The sequence below is a fragment of the Mixophyes fleayi genome, chromosome 3 (assembly GCF_038048845.1).
Source record: "Mixophyes fleayi isolate aMixFle1 chromosome 3, aMixFle1.hap1, whole genome shotgun sequence".
In the NCBI taxonomy this organism is placed as follows: Eukaryota; Metazoa; Chordata; class Amphibia; order Anura; family Limnodynastidae; genus Mixophyes; species Mixophyes fleayi.
This window is the reverse complement of record NC_134404.1, coordinates 316,138,837-316,154,363: the sequence shown is the minus strand read 5'-3', so window position 1 is coordinate 316,154,363 and position 15,527 is coordinate 316,138,837. Positions and strand designations below refer to the sequence as shown.

Below are 15,527 nucleotides of genomic sequence, written 5' to 3'. Positions count from 1 at the left end.
TGTTATGTACAGATGGTGTAGGCTGCAATAGGATTTCCCTTGCACATTTATGTACTAATGGAGTAGACTACAGTGGATTAAAGTACAGATGCCACAGCTAATCCCCATTTATTTCAATGGGAAAAAAAATTATATTGGTATAATGATCCATGTACTGCTAAATGCTGGATCCAAGACAACTTGATCTGTACATCAATTTCATTATTATTTACACTTACAAAATATATTCACTAAAAATTACAGTACCTTTCTGGGTATCAGAGTTCCCTTCTTCCACTGGCGTACATCATGTATAATCCAGCTACCTTACTTTTTAAATTTTTTTGTTTCACATTTACACATTTTGCAAACACAATACACATCTACAATGAGAAATTAAGAAATTGTACCTTTAGTTTTACCTACAGATTTTGATGGTGGAATGATTCCATGAAGAAAGCAATTTCCAGACAAAAGACAGAGGAAAAAGAAAATAAAAAAAAAAAACATTCATGAATATATGTAAATGCAATAGTTTGTTAGTAAAACTTATAGTGATGGAGATGTCGATAATGACCATGAAGATGATGACAATGCATGATCCAAAGATTGGTCCATGGTTCGGCCAACAGTGGACATGCATAAAGACGTACGATGTTCATGCTCTGTTAGAAAGGAGACAAGCTGGGTGACGCAAGCAAATGGCACACTGGATACTAAAGGATAACCCTGCAAGGCGTTAGCATTCCGGAGACAGCGGTGATGTACTTTCAGAGTGAACCAATGGGCCATGCATCAATGAAAATTAATGGAGCCTTCAATGGGTACAATATGATAAACTGAGAGTTTTCTCAATCTAATATCCAGAACTTTTTTTTTTTTTTTGTCTTCTTGACAATTTACATCCTGTCCCTTCAGCGGTTTATCCCAATCTGAGCAACACACAAATTTTTAACAATCAACTGCTTTTATCAGGTTCAATTTGGTTCAGTTATTATATTGCAGAAAAGGAAAAGGATATCAAGAGTGAACACAAAATAAATAAGGATGCGGCTAAAATAATGTGTCAAGATTTGCAGTCAAACACGGCTTCAAAGCAATTTTGCCCATCATTGCAGTGAAGTACTGAAGCAGCTGAAGAACAGTAGGAAACAATGAAAAGCAGAGTGGAAAAGGAACAGAGCCCATACCTTGGTCGCCCATCATCAGGTGCGCCAGACCTTAAAGGGAAACAAGAGCATAGTCAGCAAAGCACAAGGGATCATGGGAAGATGTTGCCACAGTGACAAAAAATGGTTTGTGACAAACAACTGGTCTTCCTGTATGGCATCTGCATTATAAAGGGGAAAAAAATGCATATTTAAATCCATCCCCGGAGGACAGGCTCCAGGATAAAGAGTAATTAATCTACAATCTAGAAACACTAGATGACCCTGTATTGCATTTTTTATCACTATTGCAACTTAAAAGAAATAAAGAAAAGAAGTAGAAAATTAATTAGGCTAACAAAATAATTATCCCATATGTCTTTTTTTTTTTTTTTGCCTTTTGATAATTTACTTTTAGCGCTTTGTTGTCTCTTTTATATATTACTTTTTGCACAAAGAAGTTCAGGCTAAAGCTTGGCTCGCCAAAGAAGAATCTGACAAATGGGCTGGGTCTGGTCTTTTTCCCCTCATTAGAAATGAGTGTTTCAGATCATTAAACAAAATCCTTTAACACTGAAATGATAATATGGGAGGAATCTATATGTGAGCAGAGGACCTGTATTGATGAAAAGTAAATATGTGTGTGAAGTCAATGATACAGGATTAGGTATATATTCCCCCCCCCCCCCCTCCAAGATGAATGTTCTTAGTAAAGGCACATTGTGAAAGGTATTTAATACATATTGTTGGTCACATCAATGTTAGCATGTTAAATCAGTGGAGACTTCATAGATTTCATGATGTTTTGAACTAGACAGAATAAGTTAACCAAAAGTTAACCAAATTTGAAAGCAAAAGATGTCTAAAACATTAATAGAGACTGAAAAGTCAAAAGATGAAGGTCAGACAGTCGTCATTGCATTAAGATGGAATAATCTCTGGGGGGGCAGTGACAGTTATTTGGTACATACAGAGTATACACATATATATATATATGCACATATATAATATATATATATATATATATATATATATATATATATATATATATATATATATATATATATATATATATATATATATATATATATATATATAATATACTTCTGGAACAAGCAGGGAAATTAAAACAGTTATAAGTAACATTGGACATACATTTTAAGACATATTCGGCCATAAAGTATAGTTGCTATTGGCATTTAATCCTACTTAATTCCCTTGTACAAAATTTTCATGTGTCCTGTGTCCGTAATATATTTCTACATGTATGTTGATAAGTACTTGAGCATTTTCATATCAAGCTCTATTGGCATTTCAAGGGTTCACTATTGAAATATACATGTAATCACATTTTTATTGTTTACCATTATTTTATTTGAATTGTGTTCCTTAAGAAAAAAATGTATATACCAAGTTTATTTGCTGAAACTTAAACGCCAGATTATGCAATACGTCATATTCTAGTAAGATAATGTAAGATGTCACCTGCCTACCATGGAGGCAGCCATTTTATGGACTGAACCAATCGTCGTGAGAACGCAGCCTTTGAGTTCACTAGGCCACTCAGATATTACCGGGGCACACCTCAGTAATGATTGTTGGTTCTGCCTACAAAATAGCTCCATCCACTGTGTCACTATGTGAAATGAACCACTTTAGTCACTGAGGTAATCATTTTATATTTTATTTTAATAATTGTATGTGTAAAACTGAATTCCCATTATTATGAAACACAGGAGTAGGATAGCCATGTATGATATATTATTGCGTTTAATACATTTTGCTACACAAAAATTGCCACAGTAAACACCAGTCAGTTGTATAATGTGTTTAACTGTATCTATATATAGGTTATTGTAGTAAATTCTAGCAACAGTCATCAGCAAATCCACATTTCATTTTTAATAATTAAGATGCACTGGAGTTTATTGAAACATTTTTTTTAGCCTATCACATTAAGGAACCAATGGCAGGATGCAAAGTTCTAACAAAGGCTATTTGTGACGTCATCTGTCCTTTTTTTGCCCCTGACAATTTTTGACACTGATATGAATGGTTTTGTGTAGTGAGGGTGTCCTTTGTAGAGGCATGTCATTTGTACTCTGGTTGGTGAGCAGATCTTAGCCAATCAGTGTGATTTGTACTGTGGTTGGTGAGCAGATCTTAGCCAATCAGTGTGATTTGTACTCTGGTTGGTGAGCAGGTCTTAGCAGATCAATGTAGAATTAGCCTGGTTGGTGAGCAGATCTTAGCCAATCAGTGCAGTTTTACTCTGGTTGGTGAGGAGATCTTAGCCAATCAGTTCAGTTTTTACTCTGGTTGAGCAGATGTTAGCAGATAAGACTAGCTTTTAATCTAGTTGATGATCAGACCTGGGAGTAGTTGAGTATGGCTCATAGATAGAAAGTCAAAATAAGGAGAAAGTGTCAAAATTAGTAAAACTTAAATTTTACTGTACGTGGGATATTAAAATGTGCTACAAGAGGTGATATGTAATGTTTAGAGGGATTCCGTAATTGACACAAAGCTTGTAAACAACCCGAAAGGCTCAGTTACTTTCTTTTGCTCTGTCATGGCACATAATATATGAGCACAATGCTGCGCATCTAATGCAATGTATTCAAAATTAAAAAAGATGACATATGAATGTCTCCTTTCTTTCCTGAGAAAGTGAGATCTTAAGACCATGAGATTGCTCTTTGGGGTGTAAAATTTACAGTATCATGCACTGTCTGTAATATAAGTATATTGTTACATAAAAATAGGTTATGCTGTATTATGTTTTATTTTGCAAATTACCCCCAAAAGAATATAATATATCAGTATTGATTTTTAAATATCTATGTATGTCCATAGTATTCCTATCATAAGGAATATGAATATTCAAATTGTGAATTAATTGAAGTTTGTGTTCTAACTTTAATGGAATATTTCCTTTGGATGGTTTTTTAAATATAAATAGGAATGTAAAATAGTATTTATAAGAATGTTTACGTTTGATTGGGGTTTAATCCCCCAGTCACGTCCCCATACGTATCGAAGCGGTCAGGTGGATTTGTCAGCAGTGGGTGTACTTTGCTAATAAAGTTATCCCACAATTAGATGTCACATGATCAGTTGGAACACTAACTTCAGCCTAGCACAGTGTTGGCTAACCTGTGACACTCCAGGTGTTGTGAAACTACAAGTCCCAGCATGCTTTGTCAATATATAGTAGCTTATTGCTGGACGGGTATGCTGGGACTTGTAGTTTCACAACACCTGGAGTGTCACAGGTTAGCCAACACTGGCCTAGCACATTCTGACTGCTTTTGCGTCCCCTGGCCAATTATGATCAATACAGAAGTCAAAATGGGGTTTCCATCCCCTTAATCTTCACTTCCATTTTCACAGCTGAACCCTATGCCAAAAGCAGTCAAAGAGTTTAGTACTGTAAATTACTTTTGCAAATGAAAAAAAGGCCTTGGTGCGTTAAAAGCTTCCAATTATTCTCTGTGTAATTAGCTATTAAAAGTATAATTTTCAAATAATTACTTTTGTTATTTTTATTTAGAAGCCCTACTTTATAATTTATTTTATGTAAATAAAATAAACATTTTATTTGTTTTACCTGCACATATTATAACAATTATATCCAATTGTGCTAAAAATATAAATAAACAACTCATATTATGTATTTAGTTTATTATATACCCATAAATAATAATAAAAAAAAAAACCTTTAAAATAACACTGGAATTTGTCATGCATTATTTTGTATGTTTATATTGAATTAATACTGTATTAAATAATCAGGTTTTGAGTTTACCGAACATCCCTAATGTACAAAAATAACCATGTTTCTAATTATTTTTAAGCTTCTTTGTGTTTTATATAAGTGTTTCCTTTAAAGTTGTTATTTTCTGGAAAATGTCAAACAAGCAAATGCCATTGGTATTTGTGAAGTTGCACATTCTTAATGATAACCTATATGACAGATGTATAGTGTTCCCTTAATAGCTCGATGTAACATTAAATGGACATGTTCTTGATAATACATTGGCCAAAAATGCATGTGTCTGCAACATTGCTGGATAGATAGGAACGTTGACAAAGCAATATGGTACATCTCGTGTAATAAAAATGATTAATCATAGCAGTTTTTTTTTCCAGAAATTGCTTTAGAAAATGAGAATACTTACCGCTTCTAACTTTATGCTTAGACATTTAAAAGGGGGGGGAAGGGAAGGGAACTGGGGAGGAGATAAGGTAGAAAGCACCCACCTTCTACATGGTTGTCTTCTGAAAGCACATGGACAGGGAAGGAGAGAAAAGGAGAGACATTCAGTAAGCAGCATGCAGACTATCACTGGCCATTGCATGTCTTCAGCATGCACGGCGTCAAACACAACATGCAAATGCTCAATTGAAACCATTCAAAAGGGGAAAATAAAAGCAACAGGGAAGAGATGTCCCTTACAGTGTATGTAACATATACTGAATCATTTTACCATTTCTGCAATAGTCAGATTCACCATTCAGGTTCCATACGTTAATTAAAAAGAACAAAAACAAATCCTTGTGTCCAAAGCGTGTTATTTGTATTCACTCACCTCTGTATAAGTTACATCATAACTGCTTGTTTTTGGGTCTCTGTTGCTGGATAAATGCTATAAAGTGGTATATTTACTAAAACTTCTAAAAAGTAGAGGTGTTGCCCATAGCAACCAATCAGATACTAGCTACCATTTATCTATTACATTCTAGGAAATGATAACTAGAATCTTATTGGTTACTATAAGCAACACCTCCAATTTTCCCTTTTAATAAATCTTTACCAATATTTTTTATCGCCAGAACAGACTTCTACTGTTTGCGTCTTTATACAGATCAATTCACTTCAATGAGAATAGCCAGATCAATATGCAAATATTGACTTCAAATTGTTTGTATAAGATTATTGTGATTTGTAACCTCACTGAACCTTAAATTGTCATATAAGCCCATCTGATGCTTCTTCTCAGATACAGTTATACAGCAGGAACAATGACTACACTTCAAAGTATGTAACCATCATAAGGACTGAGTTATGTGACCTTTCCTAAAACACACCAATGTCTTCTAATTAAATACTTTAGTTCACCTCGCCTGTATTTCATCTGCGTGATCTGTAACTTAACAAAATCTTATTCCGAGTTCTGCAAGAATATCCAGAGCTTGCCACTATGTCAATGTTAGTAGGTAGACACCTTCAGTATATGCTTTGAATTTGAGTAATATATTCAGTTCTCAATGGAATGCTTAGAAGCTTGACTGTTAACACTAGCTACAATCTTCTACCGAGCACTGTTACTTAAAATCTCATTAGCTAGTTACCGCTGATCAGAATCAATACATGGTGAAGTAGGGATAATCTCTGTCTAGTGATTTTATGCATGTTTCCTTTATATATTTTGCTAATGTATATAATTGATTATGTTTTGCCTTTTAGGTTTTGCAAGGTTGCAGGAAAGCTCAGTGTAATTAAGCGTGTCTAATATGAATTTTTTTCCTTCTGTTTATTTCTGGTGGATGTTGGGGAAATACAAATCTATAAGGCACATTTACATAATAGGAAGAAGTAACTTATATAGCCATTAATATATTGTGGTGGAGCCTTGGTGCCATGTACGGATACCTTGATCACAAAATATGCTTGAAAAAATGTACATGGTCTAAAGAGATAACATTGACATTAGAAGACATGTGACATGTGGGTAAATTTACTAAACTGCGGGTTTGAAAAAGTGGAGATGCTGCCTATAGCAACCAATCAGATTGTACCTACCATTTATTTAGTACATGCTACAAAATGACAGCTAGAATCTGATTGGTTGCTATAGTCAGCATCTCCACTTTTCCAAACCAATGCTTAGTAAATATACCCATGGTGTTAATGTTAGTTGTGAATTCAAATTATCGCCCATTCTTACTAAAGAGAAGTAAACGCCACTGTTGTACATCATCTGCGCACAGTACATTGCATCCAGGGTCAATTTATTAAACAATATTAATATTATAATATAATATTGTAATTTAAACATTGAAACCATAATGAGAGACTCTACTGATGCAGAAGCCACCATGCCCTGGTACAGCTTGTAGATCTTAATTAAAATTAAGTATATATCCTCTGTGTATGAAGATATATAGATATAAGATAAATAGATAGATAGATGTGAGATAGATAGATAGATAGATATATAGATAGATGTGAGATAGATAGATAGATATAGATATGAGATAGATAGATATAGATATGAGATAGATAGATAGATAGATAGATAGATAGATAGATAGATAGATAGATAAATAGATAGATAGATATGAGATAGATAGACAAGATAGACAAGATAGATAGATAGATATGAGATAGATAGATAGATAGATAGACAAGATAGATAGATAAATAGATATATATGAGATAGATAGATAGATAGATAGATGTGAGATAGATAGATAGATAGATAGATAGATAGATAAATAGATAGATAGATATGAGATAGATAGACAAGATAGACAAGATAGATAGATAGATAGATAGATATGAGATAGATAGATAGATAGATAGACAAGATAGATAGATAAATAGATATATATGAGATAGATAGATAGATAGATAGATGTGAGATAGATAGATAGATAGATAGATAGATGTGAGATAGATAGATAGATAGATGTGAGATAGATAGATAGATAGATAGATACTGGCTCAGGACTGGTGCCCCGTATTAAGGTTTATCTTTCTTTATTTAACAGATATGCATAATTATGTTGCAGCAATATATCTTTTAGTACTGTTAGTCTTGTCTACATTTTCCTTAAAAGGGAATAAGACAACTGGCCAAATAACATAGCACAATGGAGGATATTCCCCTTACTTATTTTGCTACAGAGTGGAGAACTGGAAATGTGCAGTAAGCCGTAGCACACAGACAACTGATTGCATTGTATAGCTTGCAATCAATAGAAAGTAATTGGTGATCAGTTTCTATAAGATACTGTCAATGTGTTCTGGGTTTGCTGTAATGCTATATGTAGAAAATGTGATCTTTTATGCTGTTTAGCCAAGTAATGTAGAGTACAAAATGATTATTATTATTATTATTGTTATTATTATTGTTATTATTAGGCGGTCATGAACAGATTCTAATGTAACTGTAGTTAGTGAGTAATTTTTTTTTTCGGGTAATTTTGTAATTGATGGACACACTACCATCATCACCATCATCATCATCATCTTCATTATATTCATCGTTATCTCTCCGCATTTCATGTCTAGTCCATTATGTCTTATATCCCCATCATTTAAAGTGCAATTTCCTCTTAGTTGCTAATGCATCTATTTAAGATGTATTTAGCTTCCAGTAGAATTAGTGCGTTTGACCTTCTGTAGACATGACTACACTCAGCACATGTCCTTATTTAATCACATATTCTGTTACGTCTAAACGGAGTAAATGAGAAGAACACTGATTTACAAGACATTTTCTTAGTTTTGCTAATTTTAGAACTCATTTTATTTACTTGATCTTCACAGAGCTTCCGGTACAGATTCAATATCTTTAGATTGTAAGCTCCCTTGAGCAAGGCCCTAGTGTCCTACTCTTCCTGTTTACTTTTGCTTTAGGCCCTCCGCCTCTTCTCTGCATTTTGTCATTTGACTGCTGCCCCCATCTTTCCTCTTCTTCATCTCTGCCCTAATTCTGTAAGTGGTGCCCCCTCTAATGGTCACAGGGCACCGGCGCTACACCTTATTCTCTCCCCACCTCCCTCCTTCCCAGTGCTAGCATGTCTGGTACCCCCCTGCAAAAAATAAATTTGCGCTCTCCTCTTTTATAAATTATTTGATCATTCAATACTGCTTTTTCTTTTAAAACAAATCATATCATAAACTTTATTAAAGAGAGTAATACAACAAATTAAAATAAACAGCAAACATGAATTGCTATATGAATAATATAAATGAAGAATATGTATTCTTTGTCATAAGATTTTACATTTTTGGCAAATTAGTTTGGTTATGCCCCCTCCTTCATCACACTTTTTGTCCCCTCCATCACATTGTGCCCTCTCAATCATCACACTGCACCCACCTTCAACATCACACTGCACCCCCCTTCAACAACACACTGTGCCCCTTTATGATCCCACTGTGCCCCTTCACCGTCACACTGTGCCCCCTTTACCGTCACCTGGTGTGCCATGGTGCCATCTTTATCACACTGCCCCTTCATTACACTGTGCGCCCTTATCACATGTGCCACTTCATCATCCCCCTCCTTCATCGTGTCCCCTTCTCATCCCACTGTGCCCTCTCCATCACCCCTTCCTTCATCATATTGTGCACCCTCCATTGCTGTCCCCTGCATCATCATTATCATTTATGGAAATTTACTTAATTTGTAATGGCCAATATAACTAGTGTATGACAATTAAGACACAAGGATAATATAACTTAATTTATCTCAAAACAAAATAAACAAATGTATGTTAGCCTCATTGTACCTACAATGTAGTTATGGCTGTGTTAAACATACATAAAACTACATTTAATGAAGGTCTCAGGATTTCTCTGGCAATGTGGATGTTCAGAGCAGTTAACCAACAGTATTCTCTCCTCCTGTCTTCACCACTGTTAACTCTGCTCTCCAGCTACTTAGCCTTCCTCCTTGAGGACCCTCTTTCCCGCATCCCCTCTCGCTCCCTCCTCTCCCCTCTAGGGGTCTCCCTGTCATCCGTGCCTTCCCTCTTGGACTCCGTCGTTGGCGGACCTTCCCCTCTCCCCTCCTCCGCCCCTCTAGCGGTGCTTTGAGCTCACTGAGTTACTGTGATTATTGTTTACTGTACTGTGCTGTCTCACCTCGTATTGTAATCTCGTTTGTCCCTGTACGGCGCTACGGACACCTAGTGGCGCCCTATAAAGAAAAACTAATAATAATAATAATAATAATAATAATAATAATAATAATAATAATAATTCACATTGTAGTTAATGCACATAACAGTACTGCATGTAACAATACTGCAGCTAAAATGCTTTTACTGTGAAAAATGCAGCATGATTAATACAAAGTTGCCAACATTGGCAACTTGTGTCCTGGGAGGTCCAGGAGGCAGGTGGGTTTGTGGGGGCGGGGCTCAAAGAATCATGTTGTTAACCCCGCCCCAAAGCCGTCATCACTTTCTTCGGTCAATAAATAAATGGGGGTGGGGCCACCTATTACAAAAAGTCACATATGAGTTTAACATTAAACATTAATCATACTAAATAAATATACAGTTGTGCCATTGGTCTTGATTGTTAACCCCCTCTTGCTGAACAAATGGATCTGTGCAATCTTTCCTCTTTGCTTGTGGCAACATTGATCAAATTTGGCAATCACACATGGCCAGCTTAAGAAAAGTGTACATTTTTGGAGCTATTAAACCCATAAGAGAACGCCCAGCTCCTGAAACTGTCTATGTATTCTATTACATTATAGTTGTTAAAGTTTTATATTAGCCAAAAATTGCTTTTTTCCACCAACGAAAATATAATAATTTAACAACCAAGAGACTCTTAATGATGTCCATGATATTTAAACCGTGGAAATTAGATGACAATATATACAACTGTCTAGTGGAATTATGAAAATGGTACAATTTACCTTTATTTATTGGCAGAAAGGAGTAATAGCTAATTTAAAAAAATTTAACTACATTTTCTGATTTACGTGTTACCAAATAGTCTTACAGTCAAAAGAAGTGGTTTCATTTATGAAATGGATGATTGATTGGTTGCAGATGATCTGGTGTCACTTGTCTATTTGACAAACAAACTTGATAGTTGTATACAGTAACTATTTTTGTCTGATAATTTTAAGACTATGTATTATTATCAGGGGTGCACATTTAGTCAGAATAATGGTAGGCATAAAAACAAGAGGTGAGAGAACCCTGGTCATGAGAGCTTAAAATCTAAAAGAGAGGCGCTGACACAATAGAGGTGATACGGAGTCGGTGAGTTGGTGTGGGGAGAGGACTGTGTGGGATGAGTTATGAGGAGGACTGATAGGCTGTAATGAAAAAGATGACTTTTTAGGGAGTGATTAAAGCCTAGTAGACTGGTGGATAGTCTGATTGGGTTTGGGAGCGAGTTCCGTAGTTGAGGAACAGCATGGGAGAAGTTTTGGAAGCGGGAGTGGGAGGAGGTAATCAATGGGGAGATGAGGCGGCGGTCATTGACATAGCGGAGGGGGTGGGAGTGAGTGTGGATGGAGATGGGTTGGAAATGTAAGGAATGAGAAAAGTGTCTGAAGGCTTTATAGAGTAAAAATATAGTTGCAAAAGTAGGGTCCATCCCAACAACTCTGTGATCTGTTTAATTTAGTATGCAGATGGGTGGAAGTACATTATCTAGCTCCTAGCAGCAGTATCTATATTGCCTAGTACAAACACTGTGTAGTATTTCTTAGGCTGGGTACACACTACAGAAAATTTCTCCCAATGCAACAGCTTTAACAATTTTACCAATGACAGAAGAAAAAAAAGAAGTCCCGATTAGCATGCCGATTCATGTGATTCATGTGTACATACTTCACACGTTTTACATGATTTACCTTCAGATCTGTGCTCTTCATCTGTCATAACCATCTGCTGAAAACTCTGCACACTCCATAGAGATCTAAAGACACTGCCAGTCCTGAGTGCATTTTTTTAGTGATAATGGGACGAACAGTTGTTTATCGTTTGATTGGACTGATAATCGGTTAAAAACACTGAAGTGTGTACTCAGCCTTTCTCTGCTTTATTCTTACTGAAGCACTTGGATGGGATTGTTGGGTCACTTTTGTTGACAGTACTCTCACTATTGCAGGGGCTGCAGTGGCTACAGAGCCCAGAGGTGCCCTGCATGTGCGGGACTCCCTGCATTGCCATCTCCCCAAATTTTGTGATGTAGTGTTTCACCTGGTGGGAAAGTAAATCCAGCTGGGCTAGAAGAGTCCTCGTTTCATTAAGGAGAAGTAGACTGGAGTGACCAATATACCAAGGAAATCTGCACTACACTGTAAATTAACAAACATTGTTGATGAGGGTGAAAAAAGACACCAGTCCATTAAGTTCAACCTATTTTGGATCTTCGGCGATCCCTCTCTTATATTTGAAATTGATCCAGATGAAGCAATCAGCAATCTGTTTCAATCAGGTAATAACCCTCCTGACCCAATATTGCAGTCCGATTTCTCCCTGGACCCACTACTATCCTTCATTTTAATTAACTTTTGTAACCCTGAATACCCTTCTCTGCTAAAAATTTGTATAACTCTTTCTTAAATAATCAATTGAATCTGCCATCACAACCTTCTCTGGCAGTGAATTCAATAACCTGACTGCCCTTACTGTAAAGAACCCCTTCCTTTGCTGATTGTGAAACTTCCTTTCCTCTAACCTTAGGGGGTGACTGCGTGTCCTGTGTACAGTCCTTGGGGTAAAAAGTTCCTATAAAAGTTCTCTGCATTGACCCTTGATGTATTTGTACATAGTAATCATATCCCCTCTTAGACGCCTCTTTTCTAAAGTAAACATGCCTAACTAGCTAACCTTTTCTCATAACTTAATGACTCCTTAACCTTTAACAATTTTGTTGCCCTTCTCTGAATCCTTTCTAGTTTCAAAATGTCTTTTTTATAGAGTGGTGCCCAGAACTGCACTCCGTATTCAAGGTGAGGTCTTGCCAACGATTTATATAGTGGCAAAATTACACTGCCTTCCCTTGAATCTATGCTCCTTTTTATGCATGCCAATACTTTATTGGCCCTTGCAGCTCCTGCTTCACATTGAGCACTATTGCTATTGCCTATGAGCACTACCAAATCCTTTTCCACTATAGATTCCTCTAAATTTATCAAAATTAATTTATAGATTGCGTGCTTGTTTTTGATCCCTAAGTGCATAACCCTACATTTATCTATGTACAGCACTGCGGAATCAGTGGCGCTATATAAGTAAATGATGATGATGAGGATGATTTATCTATGTTACACTTCATCTTCCATTTGGCCGCCCAATCCTACAAGTTTATTCAAATCTCTCTGCAGAGAAACTACATCTTGCTCTGATTTTATTATTTTGCAAAGTTTTGTGTCATTTGCAAAAATAACAAAATTGTTCTCTAAACCATCACCAAGGTCATTAATAAATATATTAAAAAGAAGTGGCCCCAGTATGGAACCTTGAGGAACACCACTTAAAACTTTTGACTAATTAGAAAATGTTCCATTTAATCACAATTCTTTGTTCTCTATTCTCCAACCAGTTTTTGACCTATGTACAAATGTTGTTTTCTAGACCCAGTTCCCTTATTTTGTAAACCAACCTCTTGTGTGACACTGTATCAAAGGCCTTTTCAAAATCTAAGTAGACCACATCTACTGTGCTGCCCTGGTCTAAGTTACCACTAACTTCCTCATGGAAACTAATTAGATGAGTGATGAACATAATTTTTCACCATTTGAAAATTAATGTGTTAAAAGGGTGTGAGTAGGAGGATCAATGAGAATCCACAAGGTCTGTGATTGTGGCTTCTCTAATGGTTCTCCCACTTACTCCTCACTCTAAAAAGTTGCACAGTCCCGGTTTTGAGCCAGAGCTATGAGACTTACCATGGAGCCTGGGGAAAAAATGTCTTCCCTGGCTCCAGGGAGGGAGCATAGCTATAAAGCTCCACTCGGTCTCTAGGTGGTAATGCACCTTAAAGCAGAAGTATCTTTGTAAAGATGTTAAAGACAGTGTTATAGTGTCAGAACTCTCCTTCTGCTGGTAATTAAAATTAATACAGCTATGGGGATTGTAGGTGTACAAGACTATCATCTTACATCTATATTCAAGGAGGCTATAAATGAATCAATACTAGAAGTAAACGGCAAGTAAAACACATGCTAATTTCATTGTGAAAAAGTGTGTATCATTTTAATTCAGAAAGACTATCTTAGAAGAAAATGCATCCTCTTCTTGTTATTTTATTCACCAGAAAATTAAATTTTTAATATCTACTGGAAAACATTACAACATAAGGTCGGACATCAAATTGTCGCTATGATTAATTATAGCATCAGACAGTTTAACTACTAGTCTCCCAAAGGGCATCAGAGTATCTTTTGTACTTACTTTGCTCTTCATTTCTCAGCCAGTGCAGTAATTATTGCTCATGCCTTCCAATTAGCTAATTATCTAGTTTATTCCAGCAATACCAGGTACCTTTCTCATTACTGCAAAACTATATTATTGAAAGTATAACATCTAACAATATATAATGATATATATTTATTTTTAGTTGAACAAATAAAAACGTCACAAAGACTGCCCAAACATTTTAGTTGGGAAGAATAAGTTCATTATTTTTTCTTTTGCTTCAACTCAACTTAAACTTGACTGAATTCCTCCTTTAGTATCTGGAGAAGTAGAAATGTATAACAGACATACAAGGGTTCCCATAATGATTAACCTGGAAACCTGGATCACAAAGATTTCTAAGCCCATAAAACCCATCCCATTTTTTTCTTTGGATGTCAAAGCAACAATACAGGATCACATCCCAAATCATCTAAATTCTATGTAAGCATATAGGATTAAATACTTCCATTGACAAAAACCAGGACTGTCTTTGGAAGACTGAGAAACATTAAAGTGCTTATCTAAGCCATTTAGAATGGTTGCTATACAGACTTAAGGCCCTATACTATCCAATGTGACTTGACCACTGGATCTAATTATTGTATTTTAAATACTTTTCATTCCCACAGCTCACAGTATCCCACAGAATACTTATTTAGAATGCGGATACTGAAAATAACAAGAGACAGTACTATGCAACTTATCCATCCGAGCCCACCTGAACTTCGTGGATCCGAGTAATGAGCCGAGCCGGCTTGGTACTTTTGCGCGCCCTCGGAAGTGAAAATGAAGCAAAACATCATCGCTGCGTCATTGGATCTTGCGAGTTTTGGATTCTATAAGTACCGTTCTTTATGGAGATCCAGCACCATTTCACGGAGAGACACAAAAGGGGTAACAGGGTTGTTGGCAGTCTCCAGTGTAGTTGGGCAGTGTCAATAATGAAAGAGAAAGAGGAGGGTGGCAGTGTTCATGGCAGTCTCCAGTGACATTATAGTGTGACATAGCTCACACAGAAACGGAAGAGGTGGCAGTTTTCAGTCCTGAAAGACAAATTATAGGGCTGGCAGTGTTTTACAAAGGCTCCAGTGACATTGTACTGTGCCATAGCTCACACAGAAACAGGAGAGGTGGCAGTTTTCAGTGCTGAAACTAAAATTGTAATAATAGGGCTTGCTGTGTTCTTAAAAGTCTCCAGTGACATTCTACTGTGCCATAGCTCATACA

At 36.2% G+C, this 15,527-nt stretch overlaps 1 protein-coding gene across 22 annotated transcripts in view; it reads right to left on the bottom strand.

Annotated features, from left to right (window-relative positions):
• Positions 1 to 15,527, bottom strand: part of NRXN1 (neurexin 1) — a 1,083,382-nt gene that overhangs the window by 967,008 nt on the left and 100,847 nt on the right. For 10 of the 22 annotated variants that reach the window (XM_075204069.1, XM_075204087.1, XM_075204059.1 and 7 more), the window contains exons 3-4: positions 5,391 to 5,408; positions 1,170 to 1,199 (exon numbers count right to left, since the gene is read on the bottom strand). The exons of 10 other annotated variants lie outside the window; for them this stretch is intronic. In XM_075204069.1, coding sequence (XP_075060170.1) covers positions 1,170 to 1,199; positions 5,391 to 5,408 — 48 coding nt within the window. The remainder of the gene's footprint in view (positions 1 to 1,169; positions 1,200 to 5,390; positions 5,409 to 15,527) is intronic. 2 more of the 22 variants (XM_075204081.1, XM_075204073.1) reach the window with 1 other exon arrangement.